Raw genomic sequence first — 23102 nt, forward strand, 5'->3', positions numbered from 1 at the left:
TGTCAACTCACATCACTTGCTCGGGTTGCATGCCCTCTCACATCACCGGTTCGGGCTGCATGCCCTCTCACAACATCATCAGAATTCCCTTCATGGGATTGCCTGTGAGGTTGCTGTGTGAAGGCCCACTTGCCCTCATCATCGGAAACAACATCGCCACAACTTTTCAAATAAGCAACAACCAACTCTCAACATTGGTCCCGTTTGCACATAGATCCCTACACTGGCTTACCGGACTACGATTGGGACACCTTCGTGTTCAATCTACAGATGAGGTTTCTACCTCTGTAGTACATGACCAATCTCGAAGATGAGTTCTACAAACTCACCCAGAACGGTTCCCTTGTGCTCACCTACTCCAACAAAGTGGTCGCATCAGCTCAACAGTTGGGGAAGTTCAAGAAGGAGAAGTTGAATCAGTTCATTCGGGGATTGGATCCAAACATTCGATTCCTTGTTCGAAACTTCGAACCCCGTAGCTGTGATAGGGCTTTGAATCTTGCGCAGAACCATGAGATGATGCTCAATGGAGGCAAGCCCAAAACTGCTCCATTTGCCCCCAAACCCCAGCAGCAGATGCAGACTCCCAACAGAACTATGTGTCTAACCAACAGTGAGGTAAGGGGGCATCCAACAAAAAAGACTAGAAGCAGAAGGGCCAGAATCGCTCTTCTATTGGGAAGGAGCGACAAGATGGACCCAAGAAGACACCTGAAGAAAAGATCAAGGAGGGCCTTACCAGAGGATTTCTACAATCGGATGAGAAGGAGTGGTACTTCAAAGAGAACCGTTGCTTTTTCTGCCACCACACGGGACATGCAAAGAAGGATTGTTCCAGATGGCAAGCGGAAAAAGGCAAGCAACAAACCTCTGTAGTGGCTACCGCCATAGCTTTACCACCCCCTCCAATCCTGCCCTCAACCACCAATGCTGTTCACCTCTTGCCTGCTGTGAATGCAGTACTCGCAGTGGCATTTGATGATAAGCAAGAGGGTGGAGTTGAGGAGCTTCACAAGGGTCTTATCAGAGCTTATGGCACAGCGAAGGGGCAACAATTTGTTCTCTTCGACATGGACAGTTCCGAAGATGCCATGTCTTTGTAGTTGGTGACCAAGATGCAATGTTCTCTAGTGCCTTATCATTTGGAGATGGACGGGTTTACTCCGGGCCTGCGTACTCGTATCTCCCAGAAAGCTCAAGAGTTTGCCTTCAATTTCAGAGGGATTTCTCATTGTCTCACCCCTCCTAGGGTGCGACATGATCCTAGGGATTTAGTGGTTCTGCCACCATGCACCCAATCTTGATTGGAGGTTTGACACCTTCATGATCGTTGAAGGTTTGCTTGAGCCTGCTATCATCTACGAGGACTGGTGCTTCGGAATCCGCCTTTTGAAGAGAAAAGAACGCCTCTAAAGCCTTACCTGTGAACTAAAAGCTTCTGTGATCTAGTCTTCACTCCCTTGAGCAAAATCTGTCAATGCTGCTGCAAGGTTAGAAAACCGAGCCATATGCGAGCTATACACTTGGCAAAGGCCCACCAAGGATCGCCTATCTTCAAAATGTCCCAATCAAGGATTGCCTTTATCTTCTCGAGGTCAATGCAAATTCCGTTGGAACTGCTCACTTAGCCCAAGTATTGGACTTTTTGAACTCCAAATATGCTCTTCGCATTGATGTAGAGTTCGTTATCTCACAAAATCTGCAAGACCTTTTGACATCCTTCTCGTGTTGTTCTACAATGGCAGAAAAAATAAGAATGTTGAAACCGATCCCGTCGAGTGGGAAAGACTCCGTTCGACACCCACACGCTTAATAGCACAACTTTAAAACCACAAATTTAAAATGGACAACTTAATACAACTTGAAATTGAAATGAAATGAAATGGAAAGATGGACACCAGCATTGGGGCCGGAACGGGCCGACCCCCCCCTCAATATATGATATATTTATTGGGAGTATTTAATGAATACAATGCTCCATGGGTTCCAAGAACCAGATGATGTCCATGTACATATGAAAACAGTACCAAACAAATAGGCTCGAAGTCGAATTTCGATGTAGAAGCTTGAAGCACTACGACCACTAGTGTGGTCCAATCTCTACGGTCCTGTGCTTTCACTGGACTCCGCGGAGAGCGCCTCACTGGTGTTTCGAGACCACGCACAAACAGGCGCTCTCGTACTAACGCCTGGCTCTCCCGATCTCAGCACCTTTGGACCGAGGTTCTCCAATAGAGCTTGGACAACCCGGCACCGAACGGGTGTTGGCCGAGCGGGATGAATCCCTTATCAGATTTAAACATAAAATACTTTACTTAAATCTGAAATTCACTTACTTGTAGATGGTTGATAGAAAACCAATACTCGTGGTATGATGAAGCCACCCAGGAGATGCGAAGTCCCCTTGTAGAACGCCAGTGGAGAAGATGTGCAATCTTGTTGAGATGGCACAGCCGCCTTGTAGATAAACTTAGTGTTACCACTTGGACAAATACCACCGCAAAGATCACAGCCGCCTGCTGTGAGAGAAGTACCCACTTGCAAGGGAGGGGAGGCCTGGCTGCAACGTGGGGAGGATGAGCAGCTTGCTGGAGTTAGAGTACACAGCCTCCTGCCTTATTGGAGATGGAGAGCACAGCCACCTGTAGAAGCTCATGCGCAGTCAGCAGTTGCATAGACAGTAGAAAAGCATGAACAGTAGTAGCCAGTCGCCTGTAAAGAAGCATGGGGAGGTGCTTTGGCTGCAGCCTGTAGTGCAGAGGATAGGGCAGCCGGCAGCCTTAGAAGCAGTCGCTTATGGTAAAGGTAAAAGCATGCGCCTGTGGAAGAGGTAACATGCTTAGTGGGAAAAACAGCATGTGCAGCAGTCTTGCTACAGATTCTTGCTGTAGATGGTACACACAGTCCCATCAGAGGAGCATGCGCAGCAAGCTTCAGCCGCCTGGGAGAGTAGCCGCCTGCAGTCAGTGAACTCCTGCTGCAAGTACAGTCACCTGTACGGAGGGTAGTGCAACCCGTGAGCAGTCCGTACAGAAGTGCAGAGTGGTTTGCCCGAGTACAAGCGCAGCCTGAAGGAGCAAAGAGTTGAAGCGCCGGTTGTCTCACGTAACAGGGTGGAAGCGGAGATGATCTATGCTTGATGGAGAGAGTCTTTTTTTATAAAAATTAAGGTGAAGTTACAACTAGAGATTTCCACTCATGCATGTGGGGAGACTAGTGTGGGTAGGTGACCATGCCCACCCCCACACTCACTTAAAAGTGGGGCTCCCCACCTTGGCCCCTAAGTGGGTGCCCAAAGGGGGTGCCCACTTTTAAATGAATGTGAACACTTAACCTTATAAAACAAAGGTTAGGAATAAAATATTAAAAACAACAAGTGCGACATACTTACCACCTGTTCACATGCACCAAAACTCGTCAGAGTACAGAGCAGACTTCACGACTCACTGACAGGCGTCCCCGCTCAGTGAGTAACACGTCAAGCAGGCAAACACACAAATACATGTCATGCGAAAACAGTTTCAAGCATGCGAATCATGTGTGCATGTGCAAATAGTAACATGGACATATCTCCCGTTCATGGAACAAGTACAAAATATCTGTCGGCACAAAACTGGCACGACATAAAAACACAAAAACCTGGTCTTTCTATGGAGTGACAATCCCATAGGTAAGACACTGTTCTAGGCACGAGTCTCCCTATGGTGTGACAGTCCCATAGGCAAAACACGGCACGAATACTGGCTCTTCCATGGCGTGACAGTCCCATGGGTCGAACACAGTCCAGGTCATACACGGGTGGCACGAGTCTGGCTCCTGTCCATACGACACCATCCTGCTAACACACGGGTGGCACCAGTCTGGCTCCCGTCCATGTCAGCAAAATACTGGTCTCTTCACATGAGACACCGGCCTGGCCTCAAGTGAACTAGACGCAAAAACTGGAGATGGACCAAATGGTCGGCCAATTGGTGACATCCCCCCGGGCTTCTAAAGAGTTGACCTCAACTGAAAAGCCTCAAGATATGCCTGCAACAATTGCGGATAATCTGCAAAATAATCCTCATTTACCCATTTGGCATCAATAGGCAAATAATTCTTAAACTTCACAAGGTATCTCCTGGAAAGCTTTCCTGCAGGTAGCTTTCTCTCCTTGTGAAAAACAATCTGTTGTGGCTGGAGGATCTCCTCAAGCTCTTCAATCTCTGGCGGATCTTCTGTGGGCTCATCAGGATCTGGCCCCATATATTTCCGAAATAGACTCACATGAAAAGCATTGTGAATCTTCCAATGACTAGGTAGAGCAAGCCTGTAGGACACTTCATTGATCTTGTGAATCACCTTGAAGGGTCCATAATAGCGAGGAGAAAGCTTAGGATATGATCCTTCTCGTCCTGGCCTCTTCTGAAGCCTAGCCTTCTCAAATTTCAGCAATACCCAATCACCTTCTTTGACTTCCATGTCCCTTCTATGCTTGTCAGCAGCCATTTTATGCTTATCCTGAGATCTTGCTATGGCTGTCCGCACTTGATCAAAGGCAACATCCAAGTCACGAACATATTCATCAGCTGCAAAAATCTCATCCTTAGTACGAAGGATGGGTGGCAAGACCACTCTGCCATAAATAATCTCAAACGGAGCCTTTCCTGTGGAGGCATGGATCGTATTATTGTAGGCAAACTCAACAAGTGGAAGATACTTCTCCCATGCAGTCTTTTGATCTGTCACATAACACTTCAATAAATCCAACACAGCTGAATTTGCAGCTTCACTTTGGCCATCCGTTTGGGGATGATAAGCTGATGAAAACTCAAGCTTAGTACCCATATTATCAAACAAAGCCCTCCAAAATAGGCTTGTAGTCCTGGGATCTCTATCCCCAACAATGGATTTAGGCATACCATGATGCTTGAAAATATTAGCAAGAAAAAGCTTTACCATATGATCAGCTTTGATGGTTTTCTTGACGGGCAAGAAGTGAGCTTGCTTGCTAAACCTGTCCACAATAGTCCAAATAGCATCATTCCCATGCTGGGATCTAGGCAAATCCATAATAAAATCCATAGTGATACTTTCCCAAGGTTGCGAAGGAATAGGCAATGGCTGAAGCAAACCTAGAGGCTTTTGCCTATCAAATTTCACTTTTTGGCAAGTAATACATGCACGCACATAAGCCTCAATGTCTTTACGCATGCTCGGCCAAAAGAAATACCTCTGAATCATGCGTGTAGTAGGCATAATACCTCTATGACCGGAGCGTGACATTCGTCCATAACCTTTGGACGCAAATCCTTCACCACACATAGGTAATTATCCTTCATTAGATAACCCTCGTTGATAACATAAGAGGCATGTGAATGACCAGCCATCAAATCAGTCCATATATGGCAAAAATCAGCATCCAAATGATACAAATCTCGCATAGCAGATAAATCTCCATGAGAGGCCACTGAGACTGCAGCAACATAAGGCCTCCTAGATAGTGCATCGGCCACCACATTTTTCTTTCTTGGAGTATGCACAATCTGAAAATGAAACATGGAAAGAAAATTTGCCATTCTCATCTGCTTCTCTGAAAGCTTGGTTTGAGATAGAAAGTATCTCAAGCTTTGATGATCTGTCTTGACTACAAATTCTGCCCCAAGAAGGTAATGTTTCCATATCTTTAAAGCGTGAATTACAGCCAAGAGCTCTTTCTCATAGATATCCATATGAAGCTCAGCATCATGCAAACGACGGCTCTCGTATGCAACTGCATGCCCTTCTTGATTTAGGACAGCTCCTATGCAATCACCACAAGCATCACATTCAACCACGAATGACTTGTGCAAGTAAGGAACAATCAATACTGGACCACATATGATCGCATGCTTGAGCTGCAAGAAAGCATCCTGTTCCTTTGAAGTCCATTTGAAAGCAGTTTTCTTCTTCGTGAGATCATGTAGGGGAGTGGCAATCATAGCAAAATGCCTTATGAAACGCATGTAGTATGAACATAATCCCAGAAAACTACGTACTTGATGTACGTTTTGCAATTCGGGCCAATTTCGAATACTCTCGATCTTTGCAGGATCCATTGTAACTCCATCTTTGGATACAATATGACCCAGATAATGAGTCTCTGAAAGGAAAAACTCACTTTTCTTAGCATTAACGAAAAGTTTATGCTTCCGCAACTCTTCGAACACTGTGACCAAATGAGTTCTGTGTTCCTGCTCATTCTTGGAGAAAACCAAGATATCATCAAAGAAAACTCCTGTAAACTTGCGATGGGGTCGGAATATCCTATCCATCATTCGATTAAAAGTAGCAGGAGCATTGGTAAGACCAAAAGGCATTACCAAGAATTCATATAATCCGAACGCTGTCCTGAATGCAGTCTTATGGACATCTTGTGGCACCACGCGTATCTGGTGATAACCACTCTTCAAATCAAGTCTGCTAAAGCAAGCTGAACCATCAAGCTTATCCAAGATATCATCAATACGTGGAATTGGGAATCTGTTCTTGATGGTAAGCTTGTTCAAAGCTCTATAGTCTACACACATACGGAATGATCCGTCCTTCTTTTGAACAAGAAGCACAGGAGAGCAGTAAGGTGAGGAACTGGGCTGAACCAAACCTTTCTCTAAAAGCTCGTTTACCTGCTTCATAATTTCTTCTTGTTGTGCAGCACTCACTCGGTATGCGGGTTTGTTAGGAGGAGAACTACCTGGCACAAGATCTATGCGGTGATCTTCGGGCCTTTGGGGAGGTAATTCACCTGGCAACAGGTTAGCAAAACAGTCGTTGAATGCATTAAGAAAATTCAGCCTATCATTAGACATAGCATCCACATTTTGACGATTTGGCACAAGACTATCAAGCACAAAAACCAAGTACGCTGAAAGACTCTTTTTCATTGCTTTATTAATTTGGATGTGTGATACAACTGGGATGGAATCCCCTTCTTTGCCAGCATCAATAAAATGCATGCGGCCTTTATGCATAAAAGAGATCATATTGGACTTGTAATCTTTGCGGGGCTCAAGCCTATGGTGCCACGGCTTGCCCAACAATACATCACATCCATTCAGTGGAGCAACTAGGAAATGCTCATTATCAAGGTAGCCCTGGATATGGATGCGCAACTTCCCTATCAAAGGGGTAACCTGCACCTCTTTACCAATAAATGCAGCTTCGGCTTCAATCTGAGGTCCCATATGCTCGACCTCAATACCCAATGCAGCTGCCATTTGCATAGAGATGAAATTGTCAGTTGCACAGTCATCAAACATGAAGAGTGCGGGCTGATCCTTGATTTGCCCCCAAGCCTTGCAAACCATTCGCTCTTTTGCATCATGACCTGTATTTCCTTGCACATCAGGAACTGCATGTACATCTTTAGATGTGTTATTTTCAGCTTTACCACCCTTGTAAGGCTCCCGGAAGTTCTTTTTAGGTGGCTGTCCACCCTTTTGCTGATTTGGGGCAGCCTTGTCCTTCCCCTTGGAACCTCCTTGATCCTGTTTAATCTTGAGCACCAATTGCTCCGTAGCAAGAGCAGAAGCTGTGAGTTGTTGCAACGTATGTTTCGGGTGCAATTCAATACCCGATCTATATGCTGGTTTGCAGTCCAGAGAACGAAACTTCCTCTTTCTTTCATCTTCGGTGATTTGCATAAAGGGAGGCACTTCCAGCAACACTTTCCAAAATTTGTTAACATACTGTTGCACACTTTCATTCTCTTTGTTCCAGCCTGTCCCACTTTTGAGTGAGAGTTTGCTCTGCATTGGGTGGCAAGAACTGAGCATAAAATCTATCCTTGAATTCCTTCCAAGTAGAAATGGGATCCTTGGTGATCTTTTCAGTGATCCACCAATGAGCAGCAGTCCCTTTCAAAAACATGCTAGCATGGCGCACTTTTGACTTTTCTGTGAAATCCTCATCGCTAAAAGCAATGTCGAACTGTGCCACAAATGCTAACACCTTAGAAGCATCATGTTCACCATGAAAGACATCAAATTTAACAGATTTGTCACCTGCTTTGAATTCCTTGAGCTTCCTGGCATGAGGCTCATGGTCTTCTCTTTTTCTTTTCCCCTTCTCCAACGGGGTAGCCCTATCTGCATGGGCTCCATGGGCCGTCATAGACGCTTCATGGGGCACGGTGGCATGTGCTCCACGAACTCGAAACTCAGATGCATGTGACTTACCTGCATATGGCAATGTCTCTCCATGAGACAACTCAGAAGGTAAAATTTTTCTGGAAGTAGACCTGTCACCATGAGATACATGTCTTGCATGCATGTGACTTTCATGCCCTCCATGAGCACTGGCATACATATATCTATCAGGCTTTGTGCCTTGTGGAGAGGATGCATGTCGAGAGGTGACAGTCTTCCTTTTGCATAAAAGATTTCAGCCTTTGAGATGCGGGATCTCCATGCTTCAAACGAGGTGGATTTTTGAATTTCAGCTCTCCGGCATCCCCCTCTTTGATATCACCTTTGCGTAGGAGGTAGGCAAGTGCCAACTCCCTTGGTTTCTTGCCCACTTCACGAGCCATTGATTCAAAAGCTACATCTACCATAGCATCAGCCTTCCTGGCTTCAATAGCACTTTGCAGATGGGGATCTTCATGTAAAAACTTTAACTCTTGCTCTTGAGCCTGCAAAAGTTTTCTCATATGTTCCATTTCAGCCCTCATAGCATCAGGCTCTTGTTCAAGCATAACTGTCTTTCCTGGAGACAGTTGACCCTTGGATTCACTATCAATAACCCTTTCAAGGGGCTTGTGCCTACCACGCAGGGCATCAGACCCACGAGAAGCACTAGATGGACCCCTCGAATTTGGCACTTCCAAAAGGTTGCCTTGGCTGTCCATTGTGTTTTAAGTTTGCTAAAAGCAGGATGTCCAGTACACAGGTTCGTTTCCCCACTAGGAAGAGCGAAACAACCGTGCTCTGATACCAATGAAATCGATCCCGTCAAGTGGGAAAGACTCCGTTGGACACCCACACGCTTAATAGCACAACTTTAAAACCACAAATTTGAAATGGACAACTTAATACAACTTGAAATTGAAATGAAATGAAATGGAAAGATGGACACCAGCACTGGGGCCGGAACGGGCCGACCCCCCCCTCAATATATGATATATTTATTGGGAGTATTTAATGAATACAATGCTCCATGGGTTCCAAGAACCAGATGATGTTCATGTACATATGAAAACAGTACCAAACAAATAGGCTCGAAGTCGAATTTCGATGTAGAAGCTCGAAGCAGTACGACCACTAGTGTGGTCCAATCTCTACGGTCCTGTGCTTTCACTGGACTCCGCGGAGAGCGCCTCACTGGTGTTCCGAGACCACGCACAAATAGGCGCTCTCGTACTAACGCCTGGCTCTCCCGATCTCAGCACCTTTGGACCGAGGTTCTCCAATAGAGCTTGGACAACCCGGCACCGAACGGGTGTTGGCCGAGCGGGATGAATCCCTTATCAGATTTAAACATAAAATACTTTACTTAAATCTGAAATTCACTTACTTGTAGATGGTTGATAGAAAACCAATACTCGTGGTATGATGAAGCCACCTAGGAGATGCGAAGTCCCCTTGTAGAACGCCAGTGGAGAAGATGTGCAATCTTGTTGAGATGGCACAGCCGCCTTGTAGATAAACTTAGTGTTACCACTTGGACAAATACCACCACAAAGATCACAGCCGCCTGTTGTGAGAGAAGTACCCACTTGCAAGGGAGGGGAGGCCTGGCTGCAACGTGGGGAGGATGAGCAGCTTGCTGGAGTTAGAGTACACAGCCTCCTGCCTTATTGGAGATGGAGTGCACAGCCACCTGTAGAAGCTCATGCGCAGTCAGCAGTTGCATAGACAGTAGAAAAGCATGAACAGTAGCCAGTCGCCTGTAAAGAAGCATGGGGAGGTGCTTTGGTTGCAGCCTGTAGTGCAGAGGATAGGGCAGCCAGCAGCCTTAGAAGCAGTCGCTTATGGTAAAGGTAAAAGCATGCGCCTGTGGAAGAGGTAACATGCTTAGTGGGAAAAACAGCATGTGCAGCAGTCTTGCTGCAAATTCTTGCTGCAGATGGTACGCACAGTCCCACCAGAGGAGCATGCGCAGCAAGCTTCAGCCGCCTGGGAGAGTAGCCGCCTGCAGTCAGTGAACTCCTGCTGCAGGTACAGTCACCTGTACGGAGGGTAGTGCAACCCGTGAGCAGTCCGTACAGAAGTGCAGAGTGGTTTGCCCGAGTACAAGCGCAACGTGAAGGAGCAAAGAGTTGAAGCGCCGGTTGTCTCACGTAACAGGGTGGAAGCGGAGATGATCTACGCTTGATGGAGAGAGTCTTTTTTTATAAAAATTAAGGTGAAGTTACAACTAGAGATTTCCCCGCATGCATGTGGGGAGACTAGTGTGGGTAGGTGACCATGCCCACCCCCACACTCACTTAAAAGTGGGGCTCCCCATTCTTGATTATCAACTTGTTCAAGGCTCGATAATCCAGACAGAGAGGTGCGGTCTTATCTTTCTTCTCCACAAAAAGAATTGATGTAGCAAATGGAGAGAATGAAGGCCGAATGAACCCAGACCTAAGCAACTGCACGAGTTACGTCTCCAACTCAACTTCCAACGTCTTGGAAAGACAATACGGAAACTTACTAGGTGGCTAAGCTTCGAATACCAAATCAATATAATGGTCTTCAAGACGAGAGGGTGGGTGTTTGGGTGGGAGATCATCCCGCAACATGCTGTCCTGAAACTATTGGAGGAGTCCTGTCATGTGTGACTCTAATGGAGTAGCAGTGGATGTAGATATCTGTTTTGGGCGGACATAGATCATCGCACACTCTACTCCCTTTCTAATAGCTCTACTAGCCTGGAGATGGGAAAGGAGCAGAATATCATGAATGCTCGACTCGCATCATGGGATGATCCCTTCGAGGTGATCACCGATGCAAGTAATCTCGCCATCGGAACAATATTACAACAAGAAGGAAGATCCGTGGCATATTATAGCAAAAAGTTGAATGATGTAGAAAAAAACTATTCTGTCTATGACAAAGAGCTGCTAGGAGTTATCACAGCCTTGAAACAGTGGAAGCCTTTTCTTTATGGAAGGGAATTTATTGTGAAGACAGATCACCAGGCCTTGAAGTGGTTTCCGACTATGCCAAGTGTCCAGTGGAGCGATAGACATCATTGGTGGAGTCAGTTGTTCCAACAGTTTGGCGGAATGATTAAGCACAACCTTGTAGGAGATGCTCTTAGTCGGAAAGGTAGTATTCAAATAGTACAGGAGTCCATTGTGTTGGAGATGCAAGCAAAGGACTTAGATAGTATGAAGACACAGTATGTAGATTGCCCAGAATTTGGGACTTCTTAGAGTATGGCCCTTTATTCCAAACCGGGTCATTATACCATGTGAGACGGTTGGCTCTTTTAGAGTCGACTACGTGTTCTCAGGGAGAAGAGACCGGCACTCCTTCATGATGCCCATATTTCACTCGGTGTGGTGGTCACCGAGGGATCAACAATACTTTGGAGAAGTTAGAAAGATCATTTTATTAGCCGAAGAATCGTAGGGATGTATGTTTCCACATGTCCCATATGTTAGAAAGTGAAAGTACCTCACACCAAACAAGCAGGGTTGCTTCAACCATTTCCCATTCCTCAGGGTCCTTTTCACGACATTTTGATGGATTTCGTTGGACCACTTCCCGCATCTATTGGATCTCGGAATACTTAGTGCATGATGATAGTTGGCAGATTCAATAAATTTTGTCTATGCAAACAAACGGCCACAATAGAAGATATAGCCCGGCTCTTTCTCCAACATTGGTATCCAGTATGTAGTTTGTTGTGGACCATTACTTTAGATCGGGATCCGAAGTTAATATCTTAGTTCTAAAAACTCTGTGCTTTAATGGCAATTTATTAGTCCACATCTTTTGAAGATTTTGTTTCCACCATTTGGTTGTCTTATCCATATTCCAAAGCCTATTCAAATGGGAAATAATCCACGACGCAGGACTTATCAATCTGTATATGTGAGCAGTAGTGAGCTATAACATGGGTACTTCTGGTCCTCTCTCTGCAACATCCAATCTAACAATCTATTCTCTTGAGAGACAGGTGGAACCACTTTAAATTGCTACAATAAAGCTCTAATTTTTTGCGAGACAGGCTTGCATGCCAAAATTCCATTTCATTGTGCCTGCGGGAATGCAAGAATTCTGCCATCTGAAGAGACAACATCCTAGATTAGTCGTATATTACACACACACACACTCTTTTTCTTTTGCTAAGAAGCTATGTTCTATTGCTTCACTGTACAAAGAAGGAAGTCGTAAAAAATGAAGCAAACTTCTTAAAGACACAAGTTCAAAGCACTGAAAAAACAAAGCCAACTGGTCATCATCGGTCTGATCCAAGACTGATGCCAGGATTGATGAAAGTAGTGATAGCATGTAATCCTTACGGAATGAAAAACCAATTGATTTCTTGCATTCCATATTGTCCACAAAGCCCAATATCTAGTCCAGATTATAAAGGGATATGCATGATCCAATCTAAAAGGCCACCTGTGAAACAACCAAAAAAATCTAGAGAAGGAATACCTTGGAAATCTGAGTTGAAGAGACTGTGAAATTTACTGAAGGAAACTTTTGGTTTGCGGACAAGATCAAAGAAGATGCATCACTGTTTCCTTTATGCAACGACAAGAAGGGCATTTCACAACAGCTATGTGTCTTTTTTCAAGAAATTCTCCAACTAGGAGATGCATCATTGTTTCCTTTATAGGGCATTTCACAACAGCTAGGACACGACCAAAGAAGATGCATCACTGTTTCCTTTATGCAACGACAAGAAGGGCATTTCACAACAGCTATGTGTCTTTCTTCAAGAAATTCTCCTACTAGGAGCACTCCCAACAAGCCTCGCCATAAAAACAATCTAGATCTGAGTTTCCACCAACGGGTTGTCTTAGTGAGGAGCCAAATCTTATTAACTTGATCGACAAACCAAGGCACAGGAATAATCAACCTGTAGATCAAAGCAACCAAAACTTGAGGGAAAGAGAAACTAGGATAAGGTCCAGGGTCTGCCTTATGGAAAATCCAATTCTCTATTCTTTCACCATCCGAAACAACCGTAAAAGGAGTAAAAGGCTGCAATTGTTCCTGTAGCATGTGCAATAAAGATTTGTAGTTTATACCCAACTCCAACGGCTTTGAGTTCGAGGAAAGGACATAACATTTCCTTTAGCATCAACATCATCTTGGCAAACCCGAATGCCTTTTGTAGAAAGAAAGTAAGCTCGCGGAGGGGAACGGAGAGCCAAAGGAGGAGGGAATGCACGGCTCCAAAAGATACTTTCTTGTCTCAAAGTATTGCTAGTCTTAGGAGGTCTACTCGACCACTGAATATATTGTAGAACAAACTTCCAGTCTGCAAGGAGACAATAGACATAAAGGCATTCAGAAATCTTACTCTCCACATAGCCAAGTAAAAATTCCTAGTGAGTTGGCTACCATTTGCTAAATGCATTTGTGTTCACATTAAAGCAGAGAGGTGCAATCATAAGCATCCAGAGTTGTTGCTGCACGAGAAAAGTCGGAAGCAGTGTGGCTTTGCGTGCAAAAACATGATCATACTTAAGGAGACGCAAGCCCTTTTTATAACGAGAATTTTGCCAAAAAATCTCAATGTTTTTTGTCATAAAACAAGAGATTTGATTTTTAGACCATGTCAGAAGAGCGAGAAAAAACTGAATGTAAGCCATCAAAATCGATTGAACTATTCTCAATCTGACATGAAGTGGCCAAGTAGAGAGTTTCCAATATTCCAAACTAATCGTAAGTTTTTTTAGCACCCAATATGTAGTATCACGAAGTGAAAGATTCCATCCCACAGGATATCCCAAATGTCTGGCATGTTGTGTAGGCGATATGATTTGCCCAGGCCATAGAATGCTGTGCCATTAAGCTTCGCTAAGGGGCAATAGTTTTGATTTTTTAAAATTTATAAAAAGACTTGTTGCCATTCCAAACATATGCAAGGCATTCATGAGACAGTGCAGATCCAATTGCATATTCTGAGGAAAAAATAAAGAGTCATTACCAGGGAGACGAAGCCCATGTAATCTGTTAGCCTTAGTGAGCTTATCTATATATGTCAAGAGGATGAGTAGCAATAGCATAGAGCAAGGCACTCAGAGGATAGCCTTGTCGAACATATCTATATATATACTGTTATAAAGTCATATGATTCTGAACTTACGAATAATTTTAAAAGAAAGAAGATAATCACCAAAAACAAACAAAAAAAAATAAATGAATAAATGAATTAATTTATATATATATTTTAAAAGAGCTTAATAGAGACACCCGAGAAAAAAGAAGAAGTAATAATAACTTGCAAAAATAGACAAATACATAACTAAATCACACACGCCCATACACACATAAACAAATCCTTTATTGAACCACAGCAAAAGAATTTCTAACAAACAAGCTAAATAAAATTTTAATAACTAATTAGCAAAAACAAACTTTAAATGACTAATTCATTAAAACAAAACAAGTAAAGACAAGAATACAAAAAGTGCGAACTTTATCTCAAAGATTGTCCAATCATGAAGTATAAGATCATCAACTTCATCATGCATAGCATGGACTAGGTGCTACGACATCCCTACTCATGTCATTAGCGCCCCAAAGTAGGTGCAGGTTTACATATGAATTTTTTTGTCCCAACCAAGAGGACACAATTTTTATACGGAGACCAACGAGCTGAGTTTCTATCACTTCTCTGGAGGTGAAGGGCAGACTCAGCCATGATGAAGGCTAGCACTTACAACTAGACTAGCAAAAACAAATCACTTCCCTATTAAAGCAATGATTAAGCAAGACTAGAAGCAATGATAAATAACAACTAAGAGCTAAAATGATCTAAACAGAAAATGGGCTTTTAAGCTCCCTATTTTTTTAAACATTCCAAAAGCAGAAATCTCAAAGATATATCTACTTCGATTCAAAAAGCAACGAACTTTGCTGAAAACCTTTTTAAAGCAATAATCCTTTTGCACAAGCAAATTGATGAGTTGGCAAACTTTAGTAATAAAAGCAAACTTGTTTGAACAAATATGAGAGAATCTGAATAGCTGAGAAGAGACAACACCATATTTAGTTATTTTAGAAATATTAGAAGCGAAGTGAGGCATTCTTATGATATTTAAGTTGGAATACTCGGGTTGTAAATGTTTATCATATATATCTACATCTAAACCAACACACGATTGAGAAATCTTAAGGTCCAAAAAAGAACAATGGTCATTATTTGCAGTGCAAGTGCAGTTAAGTTCACAAAACTCTTTGGGATAAATTCCTCCAGCTAGAGAGGTAGGGTTTAAATACATAAAGTCTTGGAAATCAGGAATATTGGGAACAAAAAGATGATCAACAAAACATCTCACTTGACAAAGATTGTGGAGAAAGACGGGACACGTATCAACGGAAACTAGGCGTTCCATAAATTCAAATTCATATGTAAAAAGATAAAAGTTGGCAAGAAAACTCATTGAGAGGATAAGCCTTTTCCCAAAATTCATATGGCAATGCTATCTCGATACAGCCAGTAAATTATGTTTTGCATTTTTGGACCGATGTCCAACTTTGCCATGACTTCTACAATGTAATCCCATTTGATTGTATCAAAAGACTTAGCAATATCAACATGCAATAAGGGCACATCCTGCTTGGTATATTTTGCATACTCTATGCCAACATAGACATTAGCAATGTGATGTGTTATTTGTCTATGAGGCACAAAACCATATTGTGCTGGATGGATACCCCTATTCAAGATCTTTTTGAGGCGACTATTGATCATCTTAGTGATCAATTTATAAATCACTCGCATCAAGGTAAGAGGGCACCAATCAAAAAGTTTTTGACACAAATCCACACGCACTTCGGTGGATGTCTTCACCTTTTTCAGATTTTCCTTGCTTCAGTCTCACAAATCCACACACACACACACACACACACACACACACACACACACACACACACACAAACGTATGTATATATTTCAAAACTGATGTATAAGATGTTCTGTGACATGTGACAGGTTCCTATATCGGAGGATGAAAGGGTAATGCTAGAAGAATTGCCTGTAGAGTGGGAGGCATTTGAGTCTATGCTACAGAGCCTAGAAGGAGAACTTGAACAGGCTAAGAAAGGGTTCTATGAAACCCTTTCTCTATTGGTGAAGTCCTTCTCAAAAGAGGTATACAATGTTCTGTATTGTGTTCAATTGACAGTAGCTATCAACATGTTAGCTGCTGTCGTTTGACATACATCTTCTAAACATTGTATTTGAAGTTATTCAGCATGCATCTTGGCAATGTTTTCATTTGTTGGTCCCACAGGTCTCCGATGCAAGATTGGTTTTTATAGAAAAGATGCCGACCACGAGTTCGACAAAGACTTACGATGCTTTGACCTTCATTGAAGAAGAGTATAGCAAGGTCTTGACTGTACGCCATCCTGTTTTTTTTAATAAAATGCATATAATTAAACCAATGGAGCAACATTGACAACCATGCACCATACTCTTGCTACCTTGTGTCCTTGTATGGTTTATTCAGAATATTAAACTTGTTCTTAAATTTTTAAAATGGGTAACCATTTTAGTAGGAATCGTATTCACTACAGAGTAATGTCAAATTGGGGGATTTCGATGTGTTTCTAAAAGAGCTGCAAAATAACAAGAAACTAAGGGGGTTTACACACTTTTTTTTTTTCCAGAAAGAGACTTCTATTAAGTATGAGAAAAACATACAACAATCACAGCTATAAGCCGGAAGAGAATAGAATCACCCCAATATGTAAGGTGATTTCAACCACTGAGGGGCATCATGATGCCATGTAAGGTGATTTCAACCACTGAGGGGCATCATGATGCCATGTAAGACCTGTGGTACTAGAGGAAAAGAAGATGCCATGGTCCCATTCCCGCATAAATATCACACGCTTCGCTTGCGCTGAACGAGAGGGCCCCTGAATGCGAGCCCAAGTAGCCATAAGAGTGTGGATGATATCACTCCATATAGTCAAAAATCTGGACACCCTCAATAGCCTCCGTGCATCTAGCTCTCCAGATCTGCCATGCTGTAATATTGGCAATAATCTCCCAACTGGTGTCAATCCTCTGTCTAGGGGGTGTATAATCAGAGTGAGGAACATCCTGCAATAAACCATGATGGGCAATACCTCTACGAATGAAAAAAACAGAATCTGCACCACTGCCCTCATAAAAAAGTTGCGGACCGGATTGGGAAACCCAAGCAACTGCCCCCCAGGTCACATGCATGGCTCGGCCACTCAATTTGCCCATAAGTTGGGCTATAGGACCCCAAATCTGCTGTGCAATGCTGCACCCCCATAGACAATGTTGTACGGACTCAGAATCTGCCGCAAATCTAGGACAGGAAGGTGCTACACCGAAAATCGATCTCCACTGATTGGTGGGGAGACCACCATGTAAGAATAACCAAAAGAATTGAGAGATCTGGCTCCTTTTGTATGAGTGCCAAAGTCTATGCCAATATCTGCGCTGTATCACTGGAGAAATATCATAGCTCTCCCAACGAGGCCTGAGAGTAGGGATCCTATGCATCTGTCGAGTGAGGAGAAGCCTGGCATTCCGACCAGTGAAACTGAAAAAAGGAAGGCTTTTCAAAGGATCGAAGGCATCAATCCACTCCCACTCTCCTAGATCCCACTGAAGATATATGATAGGACTGCCACCATATAGCCACAAACACCAAGAGCCATGAGTCACTATCTGAGGAGAAGGGTCAATGAACCAGTGCTTCCCCGAGCAACCAACAATCCTCACTGGACTAAGCCTAGTGTTTGGTATGATCTCCTCCATACTACATCTCCTCAATCTCCCACCAGGCATGATAGAATACATGAGGAAATGTGTATCCTCCTGGCCTGGCAGAGCAATGACCTGTAGAGGTATGCCTATCCTCCAAAAAACTCGCAGCCAACTCGGATGATAGTCTCCGTGAAAGGTCCCAGAAAGCCACTCATGTGGAATAGCTACATCAATCTGATCAATACGAATGCAAGAGCCCCTAAGATGCTCAGTGGGTGCAACTCTCCGATCCTCCGGAAGACTCTTAAAGGTCTTCCAAGCAAGACTGAAGGCCTGAAAATTTCACTGCATATGTGTGAAGGCCTGAGATCAACAGAATAAAATTTGGCTCTCTGTCCCCCTCAGTCCAGCTGAGTGGGTAAAGGGTCAGAGTCTCGAGCGTGGGTTGTGAGTTCCTGTTTGCTACAGTGGGTGGACATTCTCGATGTAAAAATACAATTTTCCAAAAAAAGACTTCCTGTGCAAGTTGAGTAATGTAGAAAGAAAGAAAGCTATATAAACATCTACAAAAGACCCGAAGGAACTATGGGATCATGGATAGTACAATGATATCATGGGTTTACAGTGCCATGAAAAAACTAAAAAAGAACATGAAAACTGAAAACTGAAACATGATTCTATAAGCCTCCTGATGGCAGATGTGGCTATGGATTGCATGTCATGTCGTTGGAGAATCTCATGGATTTGTTTTTTTGTGGTGGAGATCCTTTATGCTGTAGATTGGGAGCGCCTAGTACATAAGACAATGCACTGTCTATCCGTAGGGCCTCTTGCGTCCCTTTACCCAACCACCCTTGCTCAGGCCCCCAAGGCAGCAACATAATTGTGTACACAATGGAGTTCAGAAAGCAGGTAGCCCTCATGGAGGACACAAACTCCTGGGTGACTTCAAGAAAACCTTTGACCATACTCTCACCCAACAAATAAAGGAGACGGTGGCCCTTTGGTAGGAAGTACAAGGACTCACGCATTCAGGTACTGGAACAGCCGGTGGCCGCACTCACAAGGCAGCCCACCTCGCCACAGAAATCCCGGATTTGGGGGAACTTCAGGCCCAAATGGCGGCACTTGAGGCCAGCATTAAACAAGGTGTGGAGGATGGGGAAATCAGCAAACACCAGGTACTTGCAGCTGATGTGGAGCAGCTAAATCCTGCTGATGACAAGCTGCAGGAAGAGCTACAGGCCACAAAATCCGACTGGATAGAAGTGGTAAAAAAACAGAGGGCCCCACAAGCTATCATGAATGAAACCTTGGAGGAGGAGAGACGCAGGAAGGTGAGGGCCCTACATGTGCGTGTCGGGGTGTTACCAACTGAGGCCTCTCCCAAGGCTGATGCAGTTACCCTATGCCAGAAACTCAGGGTAGATGGGACCCCCTTTGGAGACGCGTGGAGAACTGGGAAAGACATGACACGTGAGAGGCCTCTTCTCATCCGCTTGACACTGCCAGTCGACAGGCCTTCCTAAATAGACAGGCTGCCCTGAAGGGCGCACAGATATTCATTGGGGATGATTTGACTCCCGCACAGGTACCACACCTTCGAGAGACCATGGTGACTGTATAGGAGGCCTGCAAAGCGGGCATGTGGGCTGTCTACAGAGATGGTCACATCATCATCACCGTGTGTTGCCCCAAATATTTGGGGACGTGGGGTCTATGAGACGACAGAGTTGAGGCTAGCCATATGGAACTTAACAGCACTATGTGGTCCGACCTAGGAGGGATGAACGAGACCCTTATAGGTAGGGACAGCATCTTGTACACAGAGACACACCAGAGCCCCAAGACGGACTACCATACATAAAAGGTTACGAGTGGGAGTCAGCCTTTTGAGGTGAGACCTGTACGAGGTTCGGGAGGCATGGTGGTCTCATCGTGTGGAAGGAAGTGGAGGCACGGTACCTATGGGTGTGGCTAAAACTGATTGGAAATACAGGAATCCATATTGCAGTATGCTATTTCCCACCGCCGAGCTACTCCCATTATGCTGAGCAGAATGGCCAGTCACCTTTCCTACCACTCTTACAGTGATATCATTGAGTTCTCTTGCCTGGGTGAAGTCCTCCCCTCCTACTGGGAGACTTCAATGCCAGGTTTAGGAGCCGTCAGGTTCCTCTACTTGATTTGGATGGAGATACTTCTTGGAGCTCAGAGCTTTACACGGACTTGTTATTTATAACAGGATGCCCCGCTGGCCGTCCTTCTCCTTTTGCTTTCCACATCGAGGCGGCTCCAACACGGTGGATTACCTACTGGGACCTTTGGCTTTGGCACGCCTCATCCCTGACTTCTCCACCCCCCAACCCCCATACGCGGACCACACCAATCTCCACTTCTCCCTCATGTGCACACCACCTGCTAATCACAAGCTTGATGGTGTTTACCCATAACACATTTATCGCCACCTCTAGGATGTGGACCCTCTCGCCCCCCTTGCACATCTCGCATCCCAGCTCACCACCATCCTTCACACATCTGCCATCACCTCCTTCATATGCACACCTTGCTCTAATGCCAAGTCACCTTGCGGCACAAGGCCCTATAATGATTGGTATGATGACGAATGCCGGGCCACCCGCTCCTGTCTCAAGCATCCCCGTCACGTCCACTTTCGTCACACCGGGCATGGTACTCATGGCCATTCGTAGACTACGTAATGGACAAGCGCCAGATCAGGAGGGACTCACTGCCGAGTACGTCTCCCATACTGACGACACACTTGTGGCGTCCTTACTAGTGTCACCATTTGCACACCCAAATGTCCACCCTTGCTTTCTCACTGTGTATGCATTGGACTAGCGTCCATGGTTGTTGGTTTATGCTTATGCATGGGATTGACACGTTTCATGTGATACTGTGGACATGATCTTCCACTAGGACTTGATGTGTCCATGCCCGGAAAGTCATCTTTGGGATTAGATGTTCCGCTGCGACTTGTTCCTGTGTGTACATACCCATAATATCTTGTTGACTTGGCTCTCCGCTGGGACTTGTGCCTGTATATACATGCCGTTTAGTGATGAGGATTTCACTTAGAAATCCATCATTCGGCATGTTCATGAAAGGCACTGTTGCACATTGGTGGCTTACTGAGAAGTTCTTCCCAAATCTTGTTAGAACATGGGAAGAGTTTAAGCAAAGGTTTTATGTGCAGTTCTTACCTCCCATGAGATAATGATGAAGTGGTATTGGGTGAAACAAAATAAGAAGGGGGAAACGGTGAATGCATATGTGCATAAGTTTTCGAAAGAACTTTTGGAGGTGTCTCCATTCATGCATGTTCAAGAGGCAGAAAGGAAGATAAAGTTTCAATCGGGATTACATCTCGTGTACAAAGCAAGATGGCAAATGTATCGTGGTTACAATGTACAACAACTAATCGCAGCCGCCACCACTACTGCCATCGAGGAATTGGAGATCAAGTTAAACCGATCCACAAGGTTAACCTCTCATTCCAAGGCAAAAAGAGGGCTGTCCCAAGCCTGCAAACAAGTAGACAGCCACCTAACTGGGACCAAAACCAAGCCAAAAATGATCAAAAAGATGAAACTAAGTATGCTAAGAAGTGTATCTACAAAGTGGCAAACTATGGTCTTACTGTTGAGCAGAAAGAGCAGTATATGCGCGAGGGCAAATGCTTTACTTGTGGGAGAAGTGAGCATATTGCTAAAGCATGCCCAAATAGGAAGACGCGTGATAATGCGAATGCACCGAAGCGCAATGTGCATATTGTTCCTGATGTGCAGGGGACTACATCACATCATGTCAAAGATAGGGTTATATGCAAAGCTTGGGGATAATGCGAGTGCACCGAAGTGCAATGTGCATATTGTTCCCGATGTGCAGGGGACTACATCACATCATGTCAAAGATAGGGTTATATGCAAAGCTTGGGGACAGCTTCAGCCTGCGTTGTTTATGTTTGATGATTGTGCAAGTGAGAGTTTTGTCTCTACGCAAATGGTAGCTACTTTGGGTATTGAAGTAGAGGACATGGGCTCTCAAATAGAAGCAAGGGCTTCTTTTGTTGGTAACGAAGAGCAGGTTATGCTAATCATTGGCAAGTTGCGCATACACATTCAAGGCTATTTGGATCATGAAAACATTCCTGTAGCTTCTGTGAATGGTTGTGATAAATTACTTGATAAGCCTTGGCACACACGCATTGATTCACACAAGGCTTACAAGACCAATAAGATCACCTTCACGCATAAAGGCCGAGAGCATGTGATTGATGTTGGCGAAGAGGGTTATACTATCCCCATTGTATCTCATGTATAAATTAAGAAGGTAATGAAAAAGAGTGCCTCTGCGTACTTGATCTTTGTACGGGATCATGTTGAAGAAACTAATGTGCATGTAAACACACTTAGTAATGATAGGCTGAAATTTTTGCAAGAGTACAATAATTGTTTTATTGAAGAGTTATTGAATGAGTTGCCACTCATGCATCTGGAAGATCATCGCATTGATCTTGTGTCGGGTAGCTCACTGGCTAATAGGCCAGCCTATCGTGTGAGTGCATCCCAAAGAGAGGAGATCATGAAGCAAGTAAATGAGCTTCTTGAGAAGGGTTTGGTTCATCCGAGCTCTTCGCTATATTGTTCATCCGTCCTCTTGGTTCAAAAGAAGGATGGATCTTTTCGTATCTGTGGATTACAGAGCCAGCTCACTTCTTGCTGGTCAAGAAGACCATCAAAGCTGAGCATATGGTTAAGATATATCTTGCACAAGTGTTCAAACATCATGGAATGCCGAAGTCCATTGTAGGGGATAGAGATCCCAAGACTACAAGTCTCTTTTGGCGGGCCTTGTTTGATATCATGGGTACCAAATTGAACTTCTCATCCACTTATCACCCTCAAACGGATGGGCAAAGTGAGGTTGCAAATTCAGCTGGTTGGATCTCTTGAAATGTTATGTGGCGGATCAAAAGTCTTCATGGGGGAAGTACTTACTGCTTTTGGAATTTGGATACAACACCACGGTCCATGCATCTATAGGAAAAGGCCCCGTTTGAAATTGTTTATGGTAAGGTGGTTTTTCCACGCATCCTTCGCACAAAGGGTGAGGGATCAGTATGAAATTCTCCTTGAAAATCTTGCAAGCATCTCAAACTGTATCTATTGTGCATAGGTCCATGTGCTGAGAAA

At 44.2% G+C, this 23102-nt stretch overlaps 1 protein-coding gene across 1 annotated transcript in view; it reads left to right on the forward strand.

Annotated features, from left to right (window-relative positions):
- LOC147614793 (dynein-1-beta heavy chain, flagellar inner arm I1 complex-like) overlaps nucleotides 1–23102 on the forward strand; it is a 245393-nt gene that overhangs the window by 65299 nt on the left and 156992 nt on the right. Inside the window, exons 21-22 of the mRNA XM_086780141.1 lie at nucleotides 16129–16287; nucleotides 16430–16528. Coding sequence (XP_086636267.1) covers nucleotides 16129–16287; nucleotides 16430–16528 — 258 coding nt within the window. The remainder of the gene's footprint in view (nucleotides 1–16128; nucleotides 16288–16429; nucleotides 16529–23102) is intronic.

This window comes from Cibotium barometz, chromosome 41, assembly GCF_041138505.1.
Source record: "Cibotium barometz isolate CiBa-2024 chromosome 41, ASM4113850v1, whole genome shotgun sequence".
NCBI classification, from domain to species: domain Eukaryota; kingdom Viridiplantae; phylum Streptophyta; class Polypodiopsida; order Cyatheales; family Cibotiaceae; genus Cibotium; species Cibotium barometz.